General features: G+C 38.9%; 1 protein-coding gene across 4 annotated transcripts in view; it reads left to right on the top strand.

Moving 5' to 3' along the window:
- The window catches only part of EOGT (EGF domain specific O-linked N-acetylglucosamine transferase), a 45,764-nt gene that overhangs the window by 2,088 nt on the left and 24,569 nt on the right, over positions 1 to 19,107 (top strand). For 2 of the 4 annotated variants that reach the window (XM_027864092.1, XM_027864093.1), the window contains 7 exons: positions 1,684 to 1,738; positions 4,193 to 4,418; positions 8,862 to 8,962; positions 9,568 to 9,676; positions 11,022 to 11,116; positions 13,228 to 13,332; positions 16,483 to 16,589. In XM_027864092.1, coding sequence (XP_027719893.1) covers positions 4,209 to 4,418; positions 8,862 to 8,962; positions 9,568 to 9,676; positions 11,022 to 11,116; positions 13,228 to 13,332; positions 16,483 to 16,589 — 727 coding nt within the window. In that variant the 5' untranslated portion in view covers positions 1,684 to 1,738; positions 4,193 to 4,208. The remainder of the gene's footprint in view (positions 1 to 1,683; positions 1,739 to 4,192; positions 4,419 to 8,861; positions 8,963 to 9,567; positions 9,677 to 11,021; positions 11,117 to 13,227; positions 13,333 to 16,482; positions 16,590 to 19,107) is intronic. The other 2 variants (XM_027864094.1, XM_027864096.1) reach the window with 1 other exon arrangement.

Below are 19,107 nucleotides of genomic sequence, written 5' to 3'. Positions count from 1 at the left end.
CAGATGAGAAACTATACTGTACTACTCACTAGTCTTAGTTTTGCAGTAAAGACAGTGGGGTCATCTGCTGAGGGACATTGTGGGGCTTGAGGGGAAAGGAGAAAGTTTAAAATCATGACTTTTGGAAAAGTGGTGAGGAATCGATGAGAAATGAGTAACAGGCTTGCCACATGGCAGTGAGGACCCAGGATGGGTTACCAATTTGGGTAAAACATGGGATTCATTGAGTCGTATTCTAAGGATGAGCCTGAAACAAAACTGCTCATTGTTTGGGAGGGTCATTAGGGCTTGGTGTTGTGGCCCCAGACTTAAGATGCAGAAAACTTGGATTCAAATTCACCTCTGACATTTATAAACTGGGCAACTCAGGACAAGCTACATAAACTCTCTGAGCCTCAGTTTCTTCGTGTATAAAATGAGGACAATCAAATCTATAGTGCCTGTCTCATAGTGTTGTTGTCAGGATCAAGTGAGACGGATAAGATATATAAAATCCTTCGTACACCCTAAAGTTATATATCTATGTATATATGTATGTATATATATTTTACATGTTAAGACAATTTCTTAAACTTTTTTTTTAAGTTTTGAGTTCCAAATTCTATACGTCCCCTCCCCCATCCTTGAGATGGTAAGCAGTCCAATTACACACACACACACACACACACACACACACACACACACACATCATTCTCATCTGAAAGGTTGATATTTATAGTACTATATGTATTTGGGAAATACTGGATAGAGCAGTAGTGACTGGAGTCAAATGTCCTGGGTTCAATCCTACTTTGGACCCTTTTTTTACTACCTGTATAATCGTAAACAAGTCACTTTAGGTCCTTAGGCCACAGTTTCCTCAATTGTGGAATGAGGGGTTTGGCCTAACTGGCTTCTAAGCCCCTTCCAGCCTCCCATATGTGGCTGATGTGATACCTATCTCATAGGGTCAAAATAAGTTATTTAATAGAGTTAAATTTAGCATATTGAAATGAAAACTGTGCAGGATGGAGGTTGATGGTGTCATAGTTTTTTGTTCTTCATGTTTGCTGATGTCTGTGAAGTTCATAATGAAAATAAAAGAAAAATTTCAAAAAGAAAAGTTATTTCTCTTCAAATAAGTTTTAATAATAGAATTAATTTAAAAATGTTTTTTAATGCATATTAATGGGCTTAAGGGCAGCTACATGGTGCAGTGGATAGAGTGCCAGCCTTAGAGTCAGGAAAACTCATCTTTATGAGTTCAACTCCTGCCTCAGACACTTAATAGCTGTGTGACCTTGGGCAAGTCACTTAACCCTGTTTGCCTCCGTTTCCTCATCTGAAAAATGAGCTAGAGAAGGAAATGGCAAACCACTCCAGGATCTTTTCCAAGGAAACCCCAGTTGGAGTCTTGAAGAGTTGGATATGACTGGAAATGACTGGGGAAAAAAAGACATTTTTCATGAGGTCATAAGATCATAGGTTTGGAACTAGATGGGACCTCAGAGGTCATTTTGTCCAGCTTCCTGATTTTCAGATGAGGAAACTGAGGCCCAGATAGTTGACATGACCTGACCAAAATGGCACAGCTAGCTGTGAGCTGGCCTTTACTCCAGAATTAGTGTACTTCCCACTACCCTACAGTTACCAAAATGAAAAACTTAACCCATCTTTCATACTATTGTATTTCTTTCTTTATAGGTTTTAGACTCTTAAAAACATCACCGGCAGCTTCTGAACCTCTGAGATTAAATTGGTAAAATAACTTTTTTTTAAAAATTTGTCATTATTAATAGAATCAATCTGTAAAATTGTAATCAGACCACACTCTAAGATGACAGTTCCAATTATTAATGAAAACCAGTCCAGACCTCCTTCCCCTTTGGCTCTCTATGGTACCCTAAGCCCTCTGAGCCACAGAGGAGAGAAAATGAGGTCACCACTGTTGACTTCAGGTCAATACTGGACTTCCCCTGTGCATTTGTGATAAGATGACTTTCTAGGCTGGCCTAAGTATATGAGCATCCTTCTAAAATCTACTTTCCCCCTATCTTGTTAGTGAAGGCTAATATTAAAATCAGTGGTGCATTGAATTCCCTCCCCCTCCAACACAATATGGAACAGGTGTCCTGGCAAAAACATTCTTTCCCTATGAGAAAAGTGGGGGAAAAAAGTAGGAAAGTGAATCTGTGGGAGGGAGAGAAGGTGGATCTTTGTAATAAGAAAATGACATTTAATTTTTAAAAAAGTGAATCTGGAATAAGGTCCTTGTAGAGCGTATACTGTATTTGATATATGCAAAGATTCCAACTATTGAGAAATTCACCCTGATGGTTATAAATTAGATAAACTGAGCTTTATAGTCTACTGCCCAGGGTGAGGGTTAGTGTTAGGAAGGTTTTGGAAAAGCACATAATTGATAGGAGTAGTCTGCAGCTCATTACAAATAGGCAAATTGGGAAAGAGAAGTGGAGGAAAAGGTATCATGCAAGCTAATTTTTTTGGGGGGGGAGAGGAAGTGGAAGACACAGTAAAAGGTGTTATTTGAACTTAATTTCTTTGTTTGTTTGTTTATTTGTTTGTTTTAGTCAATTGGGGTTAAGTGACTTGCCCAGGGTCATATAGCTAGTAAGTGTCAAGTGTTTGGTCTGAGATTGGATTTGAACTCAGGTCCTCCTGACTTCAGGGCCAGTGCTCTATCTATGCCACCTAGATGCCCTTTGAACTTAGTTTCTAAGGAAATTAGAGATTTGAAAGAGGCAGAGGTGAGAAACCAGTATATTCCAGGCATGGGGGATCAACCAGTGCAAGGGCATGGAGACTGGAAATGGAGTGTCATGTATGAGGAAGACAAAGACCAGTCTGGCTAGGCTTGTGAAAAGTTCTGAAGGGGACTAATATGTAATGAGTCTGGAAAGGCAAACAGATGACCTAATGTTGGATAATAGAGGTATTGGGAACCACTGGAGCTAGCTTATTGAGTACGGTAGTGACACATGGTCAGACCTGCCCTTTGGGCAGTAATGCCTTTGGCAACTGCTGAGGGCAGATTGGAATGGGGAGAGATCAGGTAGAGAGACCAATTATGAGCCTATTACAGTAATTCAGGTGAGAGGTTATTAAGGCCTTGACTAGCCCACCGTCTATAAATGGAGACCAAGGGAATATCAGGGGTGGGGAAGCTTCAGGCTCAAGGCCACATGTGGCCCTCTGGGTCCTCGAGTGTGGCCCTTTGACTGAATTCAAACTTGACACGTTCACACATTCTGTGAGGTTTGGATTCAGTCAAAGGGTCGAACTTGAGGACCTACAGGGCCACATGTGGCCTTGAGGCACAGGTTTCCCACCTCTCGGATGGATGTAAAAGATGGTGGAAAGTTAGAAATGATAAGATTAGGCAACTGATTAGATATATGGGATGAATGAGAATGAGGAGCTGAGGATTCTATTCTACTCAATTCAGTAAACATTTGTCAGATGCCTACTACATGCCAGGCACTGTGCTAAGCACTGGGGATACAAAAAGAAGCAAAACTAGTCTCTGCCCTCATGGAGCTTATATTCTTATGGGTAAGACAACATGCAAAAATATATATAAAAAGCAAGCTATATACGATGATACCAAGGTTGTGAATTTGAGAGACTAGAAGTATTTTCGGGCCCTTGAAGAATGTAGGAATTTCAGAAGAGGAGGTGGGTTTTGGGGAAAAGTGTTAGTTTTGTTTTGAACATGTTGAATTTGAGATGTCTCCAAGGCATGTAGCTTGAAATGTCTAATAGGAACTTGGTGACTGGGAACTGGAGCTTGGGAGAGAAGCTTGGGTCTAGATATACTGATAGAGATGATAACAAAGCTGTGGGAGTGGATGAGATTGTAAGAAAGAAGGTGTAGAGAGAGAAAAGAACTCACAACAAGGCCCCGGGGGGGGGGGGGGGTGGAGAACACCCACTCTTAAAGGATGTGATACAGAGGATGAGCCAGCCCATTACATAAACTCATGATGATCATAGAATTCTAGTTCTGGAGTTAGGACAGACCTTTATGGTCTTCTCATCCAATCTCCTCACTTGAGGAAACTTCAGGTAACAGCCAAGATGGGAACCTGGGTCCTTTGACTCCAAATCCAGTCCTTTTTGAGTGCTTAGTCATCGATGCCCTTTAATAGAACTGAGGGAAGCGAATTAATGATGCATTTCCATTTGAATACAGACTTTCTTCCTTGGTTATGATGCTAAGGCTGCTTGTGTTTGGGGTGCTGCTTCATGACATGCTGGGGAGCAACCAAGATGAAACTTCTCACCTGAAAGGCCTTCCAGGGGCATTGTCATCCACCTACTGGAGCCTTCACTTGCCTGAAGAGCACATCCCTTACTTTCTCCACAACAATAGACATCTTGCTGCAGTCTGTGACAAAGACCCACAATGCCCTTACAAAGTACGTCTTTTCCCCCTCTGGCTTGTTTATAGAAAGATGTTGTTTCACGGCGTTTATTGTTGTTGGTTTCAAGGCCTGCTGGTTTTTTGACCTCTGGGTTGAAATGCGTCACTTGCCCCAAGTGACTTACTGCTTAGACTTCAGTGGATGTTTTTAAATTACCAACCTCTTATTCTATTTCTTTTCCATTACGAGAGACGTGAAAGTAATAACTGACACATGTAGCACTCTAAGGTTTGCAAAGCACTTTGCGTACGTCACATCATTTGATCTTCAAAATAAACCTGAGGTAAGTGTTACTACTCCTACTTTATCAATAGCAAAATGTACTTTGGAAGTGGTTGAGGGTCCATAACTGTAATTTGATTGATGTGTGGTTGTAGTTGTTGAGTTGTTTCAATCATGTCCAACTCTCTGTGATCCCATTTGGGGTTTTCTTGGCAGAGATACTAGAGTCGTTTGCCATTGCCTTCTCCAGCTCATTTGACAGATGAGGAAACTAAGGCAAACAGGGTTAAGTGACTTTCCTAGGGTCGCCCAGCTAGTAAGTGTCTGAGGCCAGATTTGAACTCATAAAGATGAGGCTTCCTGACTCCACCTAGCACTCTATCCACTGTGCCACCTAGACTTTGGATTAAAAAACACCTTTCCCCAAAGCATAACAATAACTCCTGAAGTTTAGAGTGCTGGATGGTTGCTAGGCACTGAGACATTGAAGGACATCCCCATGGCCATGCATTTATTCGTGAGAGGCAGGACTTGAGAGGCAGAGGGGGTTCAGTGGAAAGAGAGTTGAATTTGGAGTCAAAGTGCCTGTGTTCAAATTCTGACTTTGACACTTTCTACCCAGGTGACTGTGGACAAGCCGTTTATCTTTTCAGGGCCTCAGTTTCCTCATGGGTTGGACTTTGGCCTCTAAGATCCTTTCTGTCTCTAAATCTACGATCCTATGATCTGAATCCAGGCCTTCTGGATTCCAGCTTTTTATCTACTAAGGTACACTGGCTTTCAAAATGCATGTAGAGAGTGCTTAATAAGTGCATGCATATATCTATTACCCACATGCATAGATCCTGTGCCCAGCAAATAAATATAGCACATGATGATGGAAGGATCATAAATCTAGACCTTGAAGGGGCCATCTAGCTCAACTCTCATTTTACAGAGGAGGAACTGGACCCTAACGAGGTGATCTGACCGGCCTTAAGTCCCATAGGGATTAAACAGTTAAAATAGGATTGGAACCTAGGTTGCTACTGACTCCAAGCCAGTGCTCCATGGGCCACCTCTCAACTTTTAAAAAAACAGCCCCAAACTATCCAATACACAAATTTTCAGAAAACCTGCGATGGCATTCACTGTCAAAACATGATTTCTGCACTTTGCAGAGGAAGCAAAATGTGTCACTTTGAAGGAAGAGATCCTCACTGAGGTGCTGAGGTATCTCCCGCATCTCTCTGAAGCTTCCTTGAAACCCACGGCCCCAGTGTTAAAGTCTGTCTCTTGGCGGTGTTCATGTAATTAAGATGACAACTGCTGTGGCCTTCTTTCTGTTTAAGTGGTGTTGGAAATGACTCAGTTTGGAGCCCATGAAGACATTGTTTCGTTGCCAGAAAGATCAAAGCTGCGTGTTGTCAGGCTTCCCTTCCCAGGCTTGTTAGCACAGGAAATGAGGTGGGGAAGGGCTGCCTGGGAATCGAGAAGAATCCCGCCTGTGACCCAGCAGGAGAGCTGCCATCCAAGCTCATGGACAAGGGGCAGCCTCTGTGTTTTCTAGCAGCAAACTCATGCTTCTCTTTTGGACCCAGTGTTGGCCTTCATGATCAGTGGTGTTGCTGATGTCTTGACTTTGATTATGTGTCCATCTTTTCTTTCCCTTTCACAGGGAAAACTGGGGAATCTTGCAAATACAACTGCAATTGAAAAGAATCTCTGCGGGACTAAATTTAGGGCTAGTCTGCCTACCCCAGGGGCCATTTTTGTTAATCTGCATCAAGAAATTCCTTTTAAATGGGCCTAAGGGGCTACAGGTGTGATGGTATTTCTTGGCAAACCAAGCAATGAACATTCTTTGGGGGAATGGTGATGAAAATAATCTGAGCATATTTTATTTTGAAGAATAATTTCTTTTGTATTTTTTTTTCAAATTATCTTCATTTCCAAATATATCCTTCTCCCCGACCCCTGGCCCACCCCCACCCCCACACCCCAATTGCTCATAACAAAGAATTTTTTTTTCACTTTTTTTTTTTTTAGATAATTGAGGTTAAGTGACTTGCCCAGGGTCACACAGCTAGTAAGGACAAAGAATTTTTTAAAAGGAGAGGGGAGCAGGTAACAGTTCAACAAAACTAACCAACATATCAGTTAAGTCTAACAGGGTATACAGTACTCCAAACCCATAGTCCCCCCTTCTGCAAAGAAGGGAGAGTGATACATTTTCTCCTTTCTTCTTTGGACCGAGCTTGATCACAGATTACACAGCACTTTTTTTGTTTTGTCCATTTACGTAGTCATATCTGCTTGTTTCACTTCCTGTAAACCTTCCTATATGTCTTTAAATTTTTCATGTTCGTCATTTCTTAGACTGTACTAATATTCTGCTACATTCACATATCATACTTTGTTTCCCCATCGCCCCAGTTCATGGTCACCTTCTTTGTTTCCAGTTCTTTCCCCTTCAAAAAGTTCTGCTATAAATATTTTAATGTGTATAGATAGGACTTTTCTATTTTTGACCTCCTTGGGGCATATGTCTAGCAGTGATCAGCATGTTTGGGTCAGAGCATGTTTTTTTCAGATAACTTTTAAAAATGGAGAATGTGTAGCCTTTATTTCTAAGACCCTAGTCTTGATATTGATGGCATTTCTTTTCTTTATTTTTTTAAAGTTAATTTATTTTGATTTATCAACAATCAATTCCATAAGCTTTTGAGTTTTAAATTTTTCTCCTCCTCTCTCTCCATCTCCCTCCCCCAGACAGTGCGCGATCTGATATAGGCCATACATATACATTCCTATTAAACATATTTTCACGTTAGTGATGTTGTAAGGAAGAATTAAAACCAATAGGAGGAATCACCACAGAGAGGAAACAAAACACAACAGAAGAAAAAAAAATAGCAAATAGTATGCTTCCATCTGCATTTAAACTCCATAGTTCTTTCTTCTTTGTGAATAGCATTTTCCATCATGAGGCCTTTGGCGATGTCTTAGATCCTTGTATTAGGTTAAGTCTATTAATATTAGTCATCGCACAGCATGGCTGTTACTGTGTACAATAACAGTATAATAACAATAATATAAATATTTATTTAATATATAATATTATGTTTATATAATTTATATAATAAATATTATAAATAAATATAATAATATATAAATATTTTTGTACATGTGGGTTCTTTTCCCATTTGTGTGATCTCTCTGGGATACAGCCCTAAAAGTGCTATTGCTGGGTCAAAGGGTATGCACATTTTTATAGCCCTTTGAGCATAGCTCCAAATTGCTCTCCAAAATGGTTGGGTCATTTCACAACTCTACCAACAGTGCATTAGTATTCCAATTTTCCCATCTTCTCCAACCCTTATCATTTTACTGTTATGTCATATTGACCAATCTGATAGGTATGATATGGTACCTCAGAGTTGTTTTGATTTGCATTTCTCTAATCAATAATGATTTAGAGCATTTTTTCATATGGGCATTTCTTTTCTTAAAATGATTCTAGAAGAACTCAGTCTCCTCTAGGGCAGAGACTCTTGGTTTTTGTCTTTCTATCCCTCTCACTGAGGACAGTGCTTGGTGCCTAGGAGTCTATGGGCCCAGCAGTGGTATTGATTAGTCAATACACAGTTTAGTGACTTTTTAGGTACAGTTCCATATTTCTTTCTAGATCAATTCCCAGTTCCACCAACAGTACATTAATGCACCTGCCCTCTCATGGCGTCTCCAGCAATGATCATTTTCATTTTTGGTCACTTTTGCCAATCTTATAGGTATTTTGTGGAACCTTGGAGTTATGTACATTTGAATTTCTCTATTAGTGGTTTGTAGAATTTTTCATATATTTGTTGGATTTCTTCCTATGAAAAATGTTTTTACATATCCTTTAATAATGAGGGATGGCTTTTATTTTTATATATTTGAACCCATTCCTTCTGTATCTTGAATATGAGACTTTTATCATAGAAACTTGCCACAAAAATTTCCCCCTTTAACCTACTTTCATTCTAATTTTGACTGCATTAGTTTTGTTTGTGGAAAACTTTGAAAATGCCCTATAATCAAAATTGTTCATTTTATCTTTTATGATCCTTTTAATCTCTTATTTAGTTATGAGAAATTGTTCTTTTTTTTTAACAGATAGCTTGCATCCAAATGGGATTTGAATGTTAGTAGAAGATAACAGTGTGTAAAATCATGATTCTGTTTCTATTTCAGAAACATTTAAAGCATCTTGAATCCTGCTGGGGCTATGAGAAATCATGCAGGCCAGAGGCTCGGTTTGGCTATCCTGTTTGTAGTTATGTGGATATGGGATGGTAAGTTTCTTCTCTCTCTTCTTCTCTTCTGTTTTTAAAATCTTGTATTTTTTCCTCTTAACTGTGTCTATTATTTTCCTAGATGCCCAACCAATCAATAATTGAGTATTTATTAAGTACCTGTTACGTTTCAGAAACTTTGCTAGGTAGATATTCAAGGTAGCTGCAAAAGCTGCCCCACCTGTTAACAAATCTGGCTCCCTCTCTTCCCCACCCTTGAGAGAGAGACCTGTGATATTCTTGTGGATTCCTAGGGGCAAAAACAGTGACCTTATGGAGACTTTTCTCTCTGTAATATTCGGGAAGATAAAACACTAGCTCCATACCAATTCTAAAGAGGAAAATTAAGTATAAAAATCTTTTAAAAACTTATTAAGTTAATGAAGTAAAACTGTACAAATTAGCAGCCTGTTATCTTAGGTTCCAGGGTATAATTCATTCATTTCCACTTTGGATTTTATTATGAAGCCATGAATGTTTACTAAGGCTTTATTCTTATCTTCATGATCACTATTGGGTATCTTTTAACTTTAGGAATTAGAAAAATAAAAATTAAATATATTTTTATAAAAAGGATAAATATTCTGAACTTTTAAAAAAATTAGGACTAATACCATTGAATCAGCTCAGGAGATATTCTGGAAACAAGCAGATTTTGGTTATGCAAAGGAGCGCCTGCATGAATTACGGACCCTCTGCCAACCTATGGAAACAGTAGGTATTTTGGTCTTTAAAAACCTGTTTTTCTTCATTTCAAAAACCATCTGAATTCCAGTTTTTAAGAAAAATCATAGATCATACTGTGGAGTGTATCCTTATGATATAGAGAAGGATTTGTTAATATGGATATTTCTTTAATTTGTATCAAAATCTCCCACTAAAACTCCCTCAGCCTCCCTTTTCCAACCCACATACACAGTAGCAATAGAGACAGCATGGTGCGGTTTACTCTCTGAACCTATTTAGTTAGTGATAGTTGGGTTGTACTCTATGGAGATGGGAGGGAATTCCTATGCCCAAAACACAGATCCTTGAGATATTGATCATAGTGATAATGCTTTGGATTTAAGGAGCTTCTTCCTTCTGGAGAATGTTTAAACATGTTCAGGGATTTTATTATGATTTCTCTTTATAATTTCCCTCTGAAGTAGTCTGGGAATAGGCAATGTTCTCTTCATTTTGTCAATGGCTATTGAATGGGTCACCCAGAGCCATTGATTCATCAGTTTGTGAAGGTTGGGCCCAGGTTTCCAAATTTGGTAAGGTAATATTTAAATCTCCTGATCCCAGCTTGGGGTTTGTGTGCCCATCAGATCCCAGGAGCCCAGCCCTCGAGCTGGAAAAGACCTCAGAGGCCATGGAATCCAACATCCTCATATTTACATGTGAGAGAATGGAGTTGCAGAGAAGTTAAGTAATTAACCCAAGATGTCTCCCATTATCTCTAGAAGAGACTGTGAAATTAAAAAAAAAAAATCCTGAACCAAATTAATTCAAATTATATGAAATTATAAAGCTCTACTCCCTCTCTTCCCCCAGTAATTTGGAATAGTTCAATAGTAGTTCCCCTAAATGAATAATCATAGCACAAAACTGAGCTGGCTCCTGCAGGGCCTGAGTTAGTTTTGTGCTAGTAATAGTCATGTTGCCATACTTTGGCCAGAGAGAGACTAGCAACAGATCTGTGGATGACTTGGGGAGACTTTTCGGCTTATTTTGAATGGCATCTTCCGAAGTGGTGGGCCAGATATTATATGACCCCATATGGGGTCATGACCCACAGTTTAAGAAGTGCTAAAGAGGTCTGGAATGGAAAAGTTTGAGAATTCCTGAAGTCTGTACCACCAAAATGGCATGTGTAATGTTTTTTCTCCTACGGAAATTGGGGAGATGTATCTCATGAAAAACTTTTAGAGTTGTGAATTTCTCTAATTATTAATGATTTGTAGCACTTTAAAATATATTTGTTGATAGTTTGAATTTATTCCTGTGCAAACTGCTTTTGCATATCCTTTGAGACTGAGAAATGGCCCTTCTTGTTTCTTGCTTATTCCTTCAGGGTGATTCGTGGCTAGTTTGCTCCCGCTACCTTCAGTACTGCAGAGTATCAAACTTATACATTGATCTAAGACAGGTGAAGAGAAATCATGACAGGTACTTTTGTGGCTCCGCTAAGTTCTGATGGACCCAATCAATCAACCCATAAACATTTATTAAGTGCCTACTATGTTCTAGGCACTGTGCTAAGTGCTGGGGATGCAAAACAAGGTGAAAGGCAGTCCTTTCCCTCAAGGAACTTACAATCTAACAGGAGATACAACCTGCAAACAAATAGATGCAAAGCAGACTATCTAAATAGGAAATAATACAATTATTCCTTCCACATCATGGGGGTTTGGGGTGCAGTGCCCCTGCAATCTGGAAAATCTGCATAAAAATTTTTGGCCCATACTTTGTATCAGAGAAGAAGTCTGAATTTTTTCTTTTTCTTAAATTTGGATTGATATTATATAATACTAAACATATATTTTATGCATTTCTGAGTTTCTAAACTTTTTCTGTGCTGTCTGCTGGCCTTCACTTGTTGTCTGCAGCTTCTGCAAAACTCTCCAAAAATTCCCATTTAATTTCTTCGAGGGGTGGGGAACCTGTGGCCTCCAGGCTACATGTGACTCTCTAGGTCCTCAAGTGCGGCCCTTTGACTGAGTCCAAACTTCACAGAACAAATATCCTTAATAAAAGGATTTGTTCTGTAAAACTGAGTCCAAGCTTCATAGAACAAATTCCCTTAATAAAAGGATTGTTCTGTAAAACTTGGGCTGCACTATAGGACCTAGAGGGCTACGTGTGACTTTGAGGCTGCAGGTTCCCCATCCCTGTATGCCAACCCATGGTACATGAAAATGGCAATGGGGAAGGTTGAGATATGGAAGGAATAATTGTAGAGGGAAGGCACTGGAATTTAGAGATATTGAGGAAGGCTTACTGTAGAAGGTGGAAATTTAGTTAAGACTTGAAGTAAGGGAGGTCAGTAGTGAGAGCAGTGGGGGAGGGAGGCATTCCAGGCATGGAGGATGGCTAGAGAAAATGCCTGGAGCTGAGAGATGAGAGATGAGTGTCTTGTTTGTGGAGGTCGGTGTCACTGGATTGTATTGAATGTGTATTGAAAAGTAAGGTGTAATTAGGTGTAAGAAGACTGGAAAGGTAGGAGGGAGCTGGGTTATGAGCGGCTTTGAATGCCAAACTTTGACCAAAATGCCAAATTTTTATTTGATCCTGGAGGTGATAGGGAGCCTGTCAACTCTGCTAGACACAAATATCTTAGGAGGTTGGAGATCAAAACCACCTGTGTTTTGAGATTCTGTATGGAGTACATACATTTATTGTTGAGAGTATCTACTACTCGTATCTACTTCCATACCTTCTATTCCTGTCAAACTGGTCTCTTTGCTTTTCTATAGATTTGGTGCTCTCTCTCCCATCTCCATACCTTTGCATAGGTTGCCCCTTACCTGGAATGTGATTCCTCATGACCTCTGACTTACACTCATGGGCTTCCTTCAAGGTTAGCTTTGGGAAGCCTTTCCTTATCCCCCTACTTGTTAGGGTCTTTCCCTACTGAAATTCTGTTGTGTTGATTGATCTTTAGAGAGGCAAGAAGGCTAGGCTTCAGGTCTCACCTCTAATACAGACCTGCTGTGTGACTCTGGGCAAGTCCCTTAACCCCTAAGTGCCCCAAGTAACTCTCTAATACTGTAAGTTGCAGAACAATTGCTGATCTCCATTGGTAGAGAGAACTTTCTCACTAGGAGTTCCCTATACCAAGGAAATCACAAATTGGATTTAAAAAAATCAATTTAATGGCCTCAGACACATGGCACTCACTAGCTGTGTGACCCTGGGCAAGTCACTTAAACCCATTGCCTAACCAAAACCAAAAAAAAAAAATTGCATATCCTTTTAACCCTGATTACCTCACCAAAAAGCAAAAACAAAAACACAAAAAACAAAAATAACAAAAAATCCTCCCTCAAAAATCAATTTAAATATTTTATTCTCTCAGCAGAATATAAGCTTCTTGAGGGCAGGAATGGTTTTCCATTGTGTCTTTGTGTTCCCAGCAGCCAGTGTAGGTCTTGTACCCACTAAGTGGTTAACAGTGCTTGTTGGATGGAATTGAATGTGCACATTTTGATCTTGTCGATGTATTAAGTCATATCAGAAACTACTGAGAGTTAACTTGATGTTTGTTTATTGTGAAACAGATTTAAGGAAAACTTCCTACAGAAAGGTGACATAGGAGGTCATTGTAAACTTGATGTTGACACATTGATATCTGAAGGTCAAAGGAAAAGCCCACTACAATCCTGGTAAGTGTGAAAAAAAAAATCTCTCTCTATGGATATATATTCTTGATAAGCATGCATGGATTATCTATCTGTCTATCTATCTCTCTAGCTCTCTATCTATCCATCTATCTATCTATCTATCTATCATCTATCTATCTATCTATCCATCTATCCCATCTCCTCCTACTCCATCTGTATCAATGAGATCACAGGTCCTTTTGAGCATTTGAGTATATGGAGAGAGGGATAGGGATTGGGCCTGTGATTGCATAGGTATAGGGATACCAATGTATATTTCCAGATGAGGAAACCCCTCCTCCTAATACAAGTTAGGGCCTTCTCTCCAACTCATAGCCTAAGAGAGTTGCCTCGAGCTTTGGGAGGTTAAGGGGCCTCCCCAGGGTCACACAGTTGGTACATGTCAGAGTTAGGACTTAAACCCAGCTCTTCCTAGATCTGAGACCAGCTTTTTCTCCAAATTGTTTTACAGCCATGCAGAAATATTCTCAGATTTTGGTGTGGCATTTTAAATTAGGAAGATATCAACATATTTCTAGAAAAGACAGAGCTGGGCTTATAAAGAGACTCTCTCACATTATACCCCAAGGAAACATATGTTTATTAGAAATTCAAGGTAGATGAATATCTGTAACAACACTTAATTGATTATAAATACCAATGAGGATTAGATTAGTATTTACCAATTAGATTTCATTAGAGAGTATCTGTGACTTCATACTTTGTCAGTGATGGGAGGGATACAGATGAGAGAATCTCAGAGCTGAAAGGGCCCTCAAAGACCATGGAAGCCAACCTGTAGCTGGATGAGAATTCTCCTTACAGGACCCCCAGCAAGTGGTCATTTAATTTTTGCTTCATGATCTTTAGTAAGGGGAAAACCCAAGGCAGCCCATTTGCCTTTTGGGTAGCATGGATGATTAGGAAAATTTTCCTGTCATCAAGCCACCTTTTTGGGTATAAAACCTGAGGCCAAAGGAATTCTGTAACTGAGTGATGAGTTTCACAGTCTCCAGGAGTGAAAGGAATGCAGTGGTGTCTGTTTATGATATCGATCTTGGAGTAAGAATAGTAACATCTTTGTGTGGCAAACCATGATGTAACTGTTTTCTATGGTTCGTGAGTGCAGTGTTATGGGGCACAGTTTGAGTCATAGCATCTAGGAAGCAATGGAAAGCAAGCTGGACGCAGAGTCAGAGGACCTGGCTTCTGAGCCTGCTTCTGCCATTTAGTACTTTTGTGACCTGGGGCAAGCTATTGGATTTCTGGGCCTCAGTTTCCTCATTTGTAAAATGAGAAGGTTGTACTGGGTGATTTCTGAGGTCCTTTCCAAATCTGGAGCTGTGAGGCAAATGTAGTATTACAGTTCAGTATTCCGTACATTTGTTTTTTGAAAATAAAGATTTCTTTGTGATGAGTTATGTAAGTTTCTCATGATGTTTTTTTGATGTGGCTTTTCTATTTATGCTGAAACAGACTTCATTTACATTCAAGGAAATTATGCTATATAACCTGGGACAACGCTTTCCAAGAGAGAACTGATGATCCATTTTTTTTCCCAGTAGAAACTGAGATGTGTTACTATATTCTTTGTCTTTTTTTCTTTTTCTTTTGGCTAGGGAATGGGGTTAAGTGACTTGCCCAGGGTCACACAGCTAGGTAAGTGTCAAGTGTCCGAGGCTGGATTTGAACTCAGGTCCTCCTGACTCCACTGCTGGTGCTCTATCCGCTGTGCCCCCTAGCTATCCCTGTGTTGCTATATTCTTGAGGCACCTGATAATCTTGAGTTGCTATCTTTCTCAGAGAAAATGGGACCTTAGAGGCCAGGGTTCAACTATCTCATTTTACAGATGAGGAAACTGAGGCATTAAGAGGTGAAAGAACTTGGTCCTGACCCTTTCACAAGTCCCTAACTCCTGTCCTTGGGTACCCTGCTATCCTGATTGGTAACTGGCCAATTATTTCAGGTGGGCCCCAACCATGCTTCACTTTACTCTCCATTCCTAGGCCATCTTTACCCCAGCCATTTTGCCACCAGGGCCTTGGTCCTGAGCTCCTCCCTCCCCAACATGTAATTCTGAAACCATCATTTAGTCAATATTTTCATTGCTCCTGAGAAGGCTGTGCCAATCTCTTCTAGCTCCACTCTACTCACTATTCCTGTTACTTTCCAAACCAAAGTACTCTTCCTTAGTTACTATTCTCCTCAGGTATGATTTTTCATTATTAAGATATGATATGATATAATAGAATACATATAATATAACACAATATGATATAACACAACACAATAAGATATAATATAATATAATATAACATAACATAGCATGACATATCATGTAACATAACAATATATTATATAAGATAACATAACATGATATAACATGACATAATACAACATAATATCATAAATATAATATATAGTATTGTATAATGTAATATAAGTTTGTTGAAGTCAGGGTCTGCCTTTGCTTTGTGTTTATACTCTAAGGCACATAATAAGTGCTTTAACAAATGCTTTTTTATTTATTCATTTTAGTTATTCCTTGCTTATGGTCACCCAACTAAGTGTCTCAGGCAGGTTTCAAGTCCAATTTTTTCTCACTTCAAATCCAGTACTGTATTCCCTAAGGCACGTTCATTTTTCCTCTACCTCTGACTCAGGGAAACCTTCCTGACTCTTCAGGCTCCAGGCTACTTAGCCTTAAATTGCTTAAATCTTTATTTTTCAAACAATGTTACATCAGAATGTAACTCACTGGTTTTTAAATTTAGTTTAATTGTTCAGTAGATTATATTTTATATCCTCTTGTATATTTTGTGTCTTAAAGTTGAACATCAAGTTACTTAGATACAAATTGTAATGATTGTAAGGAATCTATCTATATACTTGTTAGAGTCCCAAGTTGTTGATGTAGAAGGATAAGGAATACCTCTAATTTGCTGGACTCTTCTTCTGGAGAGGAAAGAGCTGTTTACTTCTTGGATTAAGCGTAAATTAGCCTCTTGTAACCTCAAAGCACTACCTTAGTTTCATTGGAGTAATTAATGTTGGCTATCTGAGATAGGTAATCTGTTTCCTGTAGACTTGTAAGTTACTAGCTTGCAATTGGAGTCTCAGAAGCTGAAGCATATCATAACTGATCATTTCAGGTTTGCTGAACTACAAACATACACGGAGCTAAGCTTCAAACCTATCGAAGACGGCAAGTGTGACATCATAATTGAAAAGCCAACCTACTTCATGAAGTTAGATGCAGGTAATGGATGGCTTTTCTGTCTGCTCCTTTTGAAGATGCCTCTTTCGTTTCTGAGCTGGTGTAGGGAGATGTTTCTCATTGTTAACAATGAAGATGCTGTGTATTCCGTAGTGGTCACCTATGATGATTTCCTTTGGCCACCAAAGTGGAAATATGGGAATATCAATTGGGGTTGAAAATTCAACTTGGGCAGTGATAGGAGCAGTGAATTTCTTTTCAATCTGTTGTAGTTAAATGAAAGTAGGGTATGTCTCTGGGGAAGGAGCTAAACTGGTGAGAACTTCTTTTCTCTGTCATATCTTACAAGGAAGATTCTTCAAAGTGACATAGCTGTCCAGTCTTCTTCTTTTGATTGTGCTTCATGAAAACTAATTTCATTAAAAGTCATTTTCATTCTCAGGGTGGGCAAAATACTTTTTAAAACCTTTTCAAGGTGAGCTTTCTAATTTGGTTTTTTTTTTGTGACTGAAGGATTCACTCCTGTGAATTTTGAAAAATAAAATGATATTTTTTCCCATAAAGAGCTGTGTCTTTTGACTACAAACCTATTATTTTAATTTTTAAAATCATGGCCTACTTCTGAGGTTGAAGTGTTGAGGCTGTAATACATTATCTCCCTCATTATGAGAGGCGGATTACTCTGCTACACCTGATCAAAATTCATGAGAGGCTGGGCTTAAAGTAAAATATAGAGAACTGTCTGTCATGAATCTTTCAGAATTATCACAATTTATTGATCATATTTTTAATGTGCTCCGCCTTTTGAAGACATAATTCTTGTGTAAGAAAGTTTCGGGTTTAGAACTCAGACAAACTCAGGTGGTTTTTTTTTTTTTTAAAGTAGGCACAGCAAATAAAAATGAAATGATCAAGATTCTGACTCATTAAATAAAAAATGCAAATTAAAGATGCACAAGAAAAAGTCTGTGAAAGAACTAACTCTGCAGTGAACATTTGAAATTTATGTACATGCTGACAAAAGTCTTCCAAGTAAAAGCAAAATGCTAGTGTGGAGATATCCTATTTCTTTTCCAGATTCCTAACAACTAAGGTCAAAACTAGGGCAGAACAGCTGGGGCTTCGCTCTAGACTCCTAAAGTTTAGAGGGTGCTGATAGCCTTTGCACTTTTTTGGCATTGAAAGAATTGTGCTTAGCACCCAGTTAGTGAGGATAATTAAAATAGGAAGTTACTAGATGACTCATTCCCTCCTACCCCCTGCTCACGTCAGCTTCTACTTGACCTGTTCACTTCTAGTGGCAGCTTCCTTGTATGGAGGTGGGGGGAAGGGAGGAGGAGGAGGTACACCTCCCTCTCCCCCTTTCCCTTTCCCATTCTCCCTCCCTATCCCACATTGACCTGGTTATGGCTCTAACACCATATACGAACCATGATTGCCACTTGGCTTTTTTAAAAAAATTTTTGTTAAAACTTGGGTTATGAGTTTCAGCATCTTTAAGCATAAGATTTATTTGACTACAAATTCCTCAGAGGGGATAGGGCCTGTGTTTTCTCCTTTTTTTTTTTTTTTTTTTTGCTATTCTCTAGAACATCTTACATAGTTTGGGGACCACTGAAGGGCCCCAAGAAATATTGCTAATACACTAAATGATGAATAAATGGGTTATTTACCAGGTACTAAGTTCTTGGAATACAAAACCAAAAGTTGCGCAGTCCCTGGGCTCAAGCAACTTGCATTTTAATAGATAATATTTATATGAATATATTTACAGATATTTATATTAGGATGTGAGGCCAGTGTTCTGGACCCTTTGGCCAGTCTGGTGAAGCCTATGGAACTAAGAACAGTGTTTTTAAATGTATAAAATATAATACATAGGATTACAAAAAAACTATAATGAAATACAGTTCAAATATATATATTTAAAGTTCATGGAAATCCAGCCTCAAATGCTCAGATGCTTTGTAATCCTGCACAATTCATGTAACCTCCCTAAGCCTCAGTTTTCTTGTCTATAATATGGGGATAATAGCACTTACCTCACAGAATCGTTGTGGAGATCAAATGAGTCAATGTATGTAAAACACTATACACATGCAGGCTCTTATTATTAGTTTAAGAAGCCATAGTGAATTAATTTTAAGAAAAGAGTTAGTTACACCCTAACTGGTATGGGATTAATCTGGGATCTGGAAAATAGTTTTTGTTTGTTTGTTTTGTTTTTTGTCTTTGGAAGTGTGATTTCATTGTTTTAGGGAGCTCCCTCTGCCAAGTCCAATTGGCATTAGAGAGGGCACATAGTCAGTATGTGTTAAAGGCAGGACTTAAGCCCAAGTCTTTCTTATTTTGTGGCTAGATCTCTAACCACTACTTCGTACTACCTCTCATTTGGAAAATATGAAAATATACCCTTTGTGAAAATGCAGCAAATCTGTATCTGAGAGGGTGTAATTAGAAGAACTGATTATTCTTATGGTTGTCATTTGTTTCATTGTAGGAATAAAGCCATAATGCTTTATGTTTTCAGGTGTTAAAAGGCACAATGTTTCATTTTATA

This window comes from Vombatus ursinus, unplaced genomic scaffold, assembly GCF_900497805.2.
Source record: "Vombatus ursinus unplaced genomic scaffold, bare-nosed wombat genome assembly UNPS02014773.1, whole genome shotgun sequence".
Taxonomy (NCBI): Eukaryota; Metazoa; Chordata; class Mammalia; order Diprotodontia; family Vombatidae; genus Vombatus; species Vombatus ursinus.
This window is presented reverse-complemented; position numbering and strand designations above follow the sequence as displayed.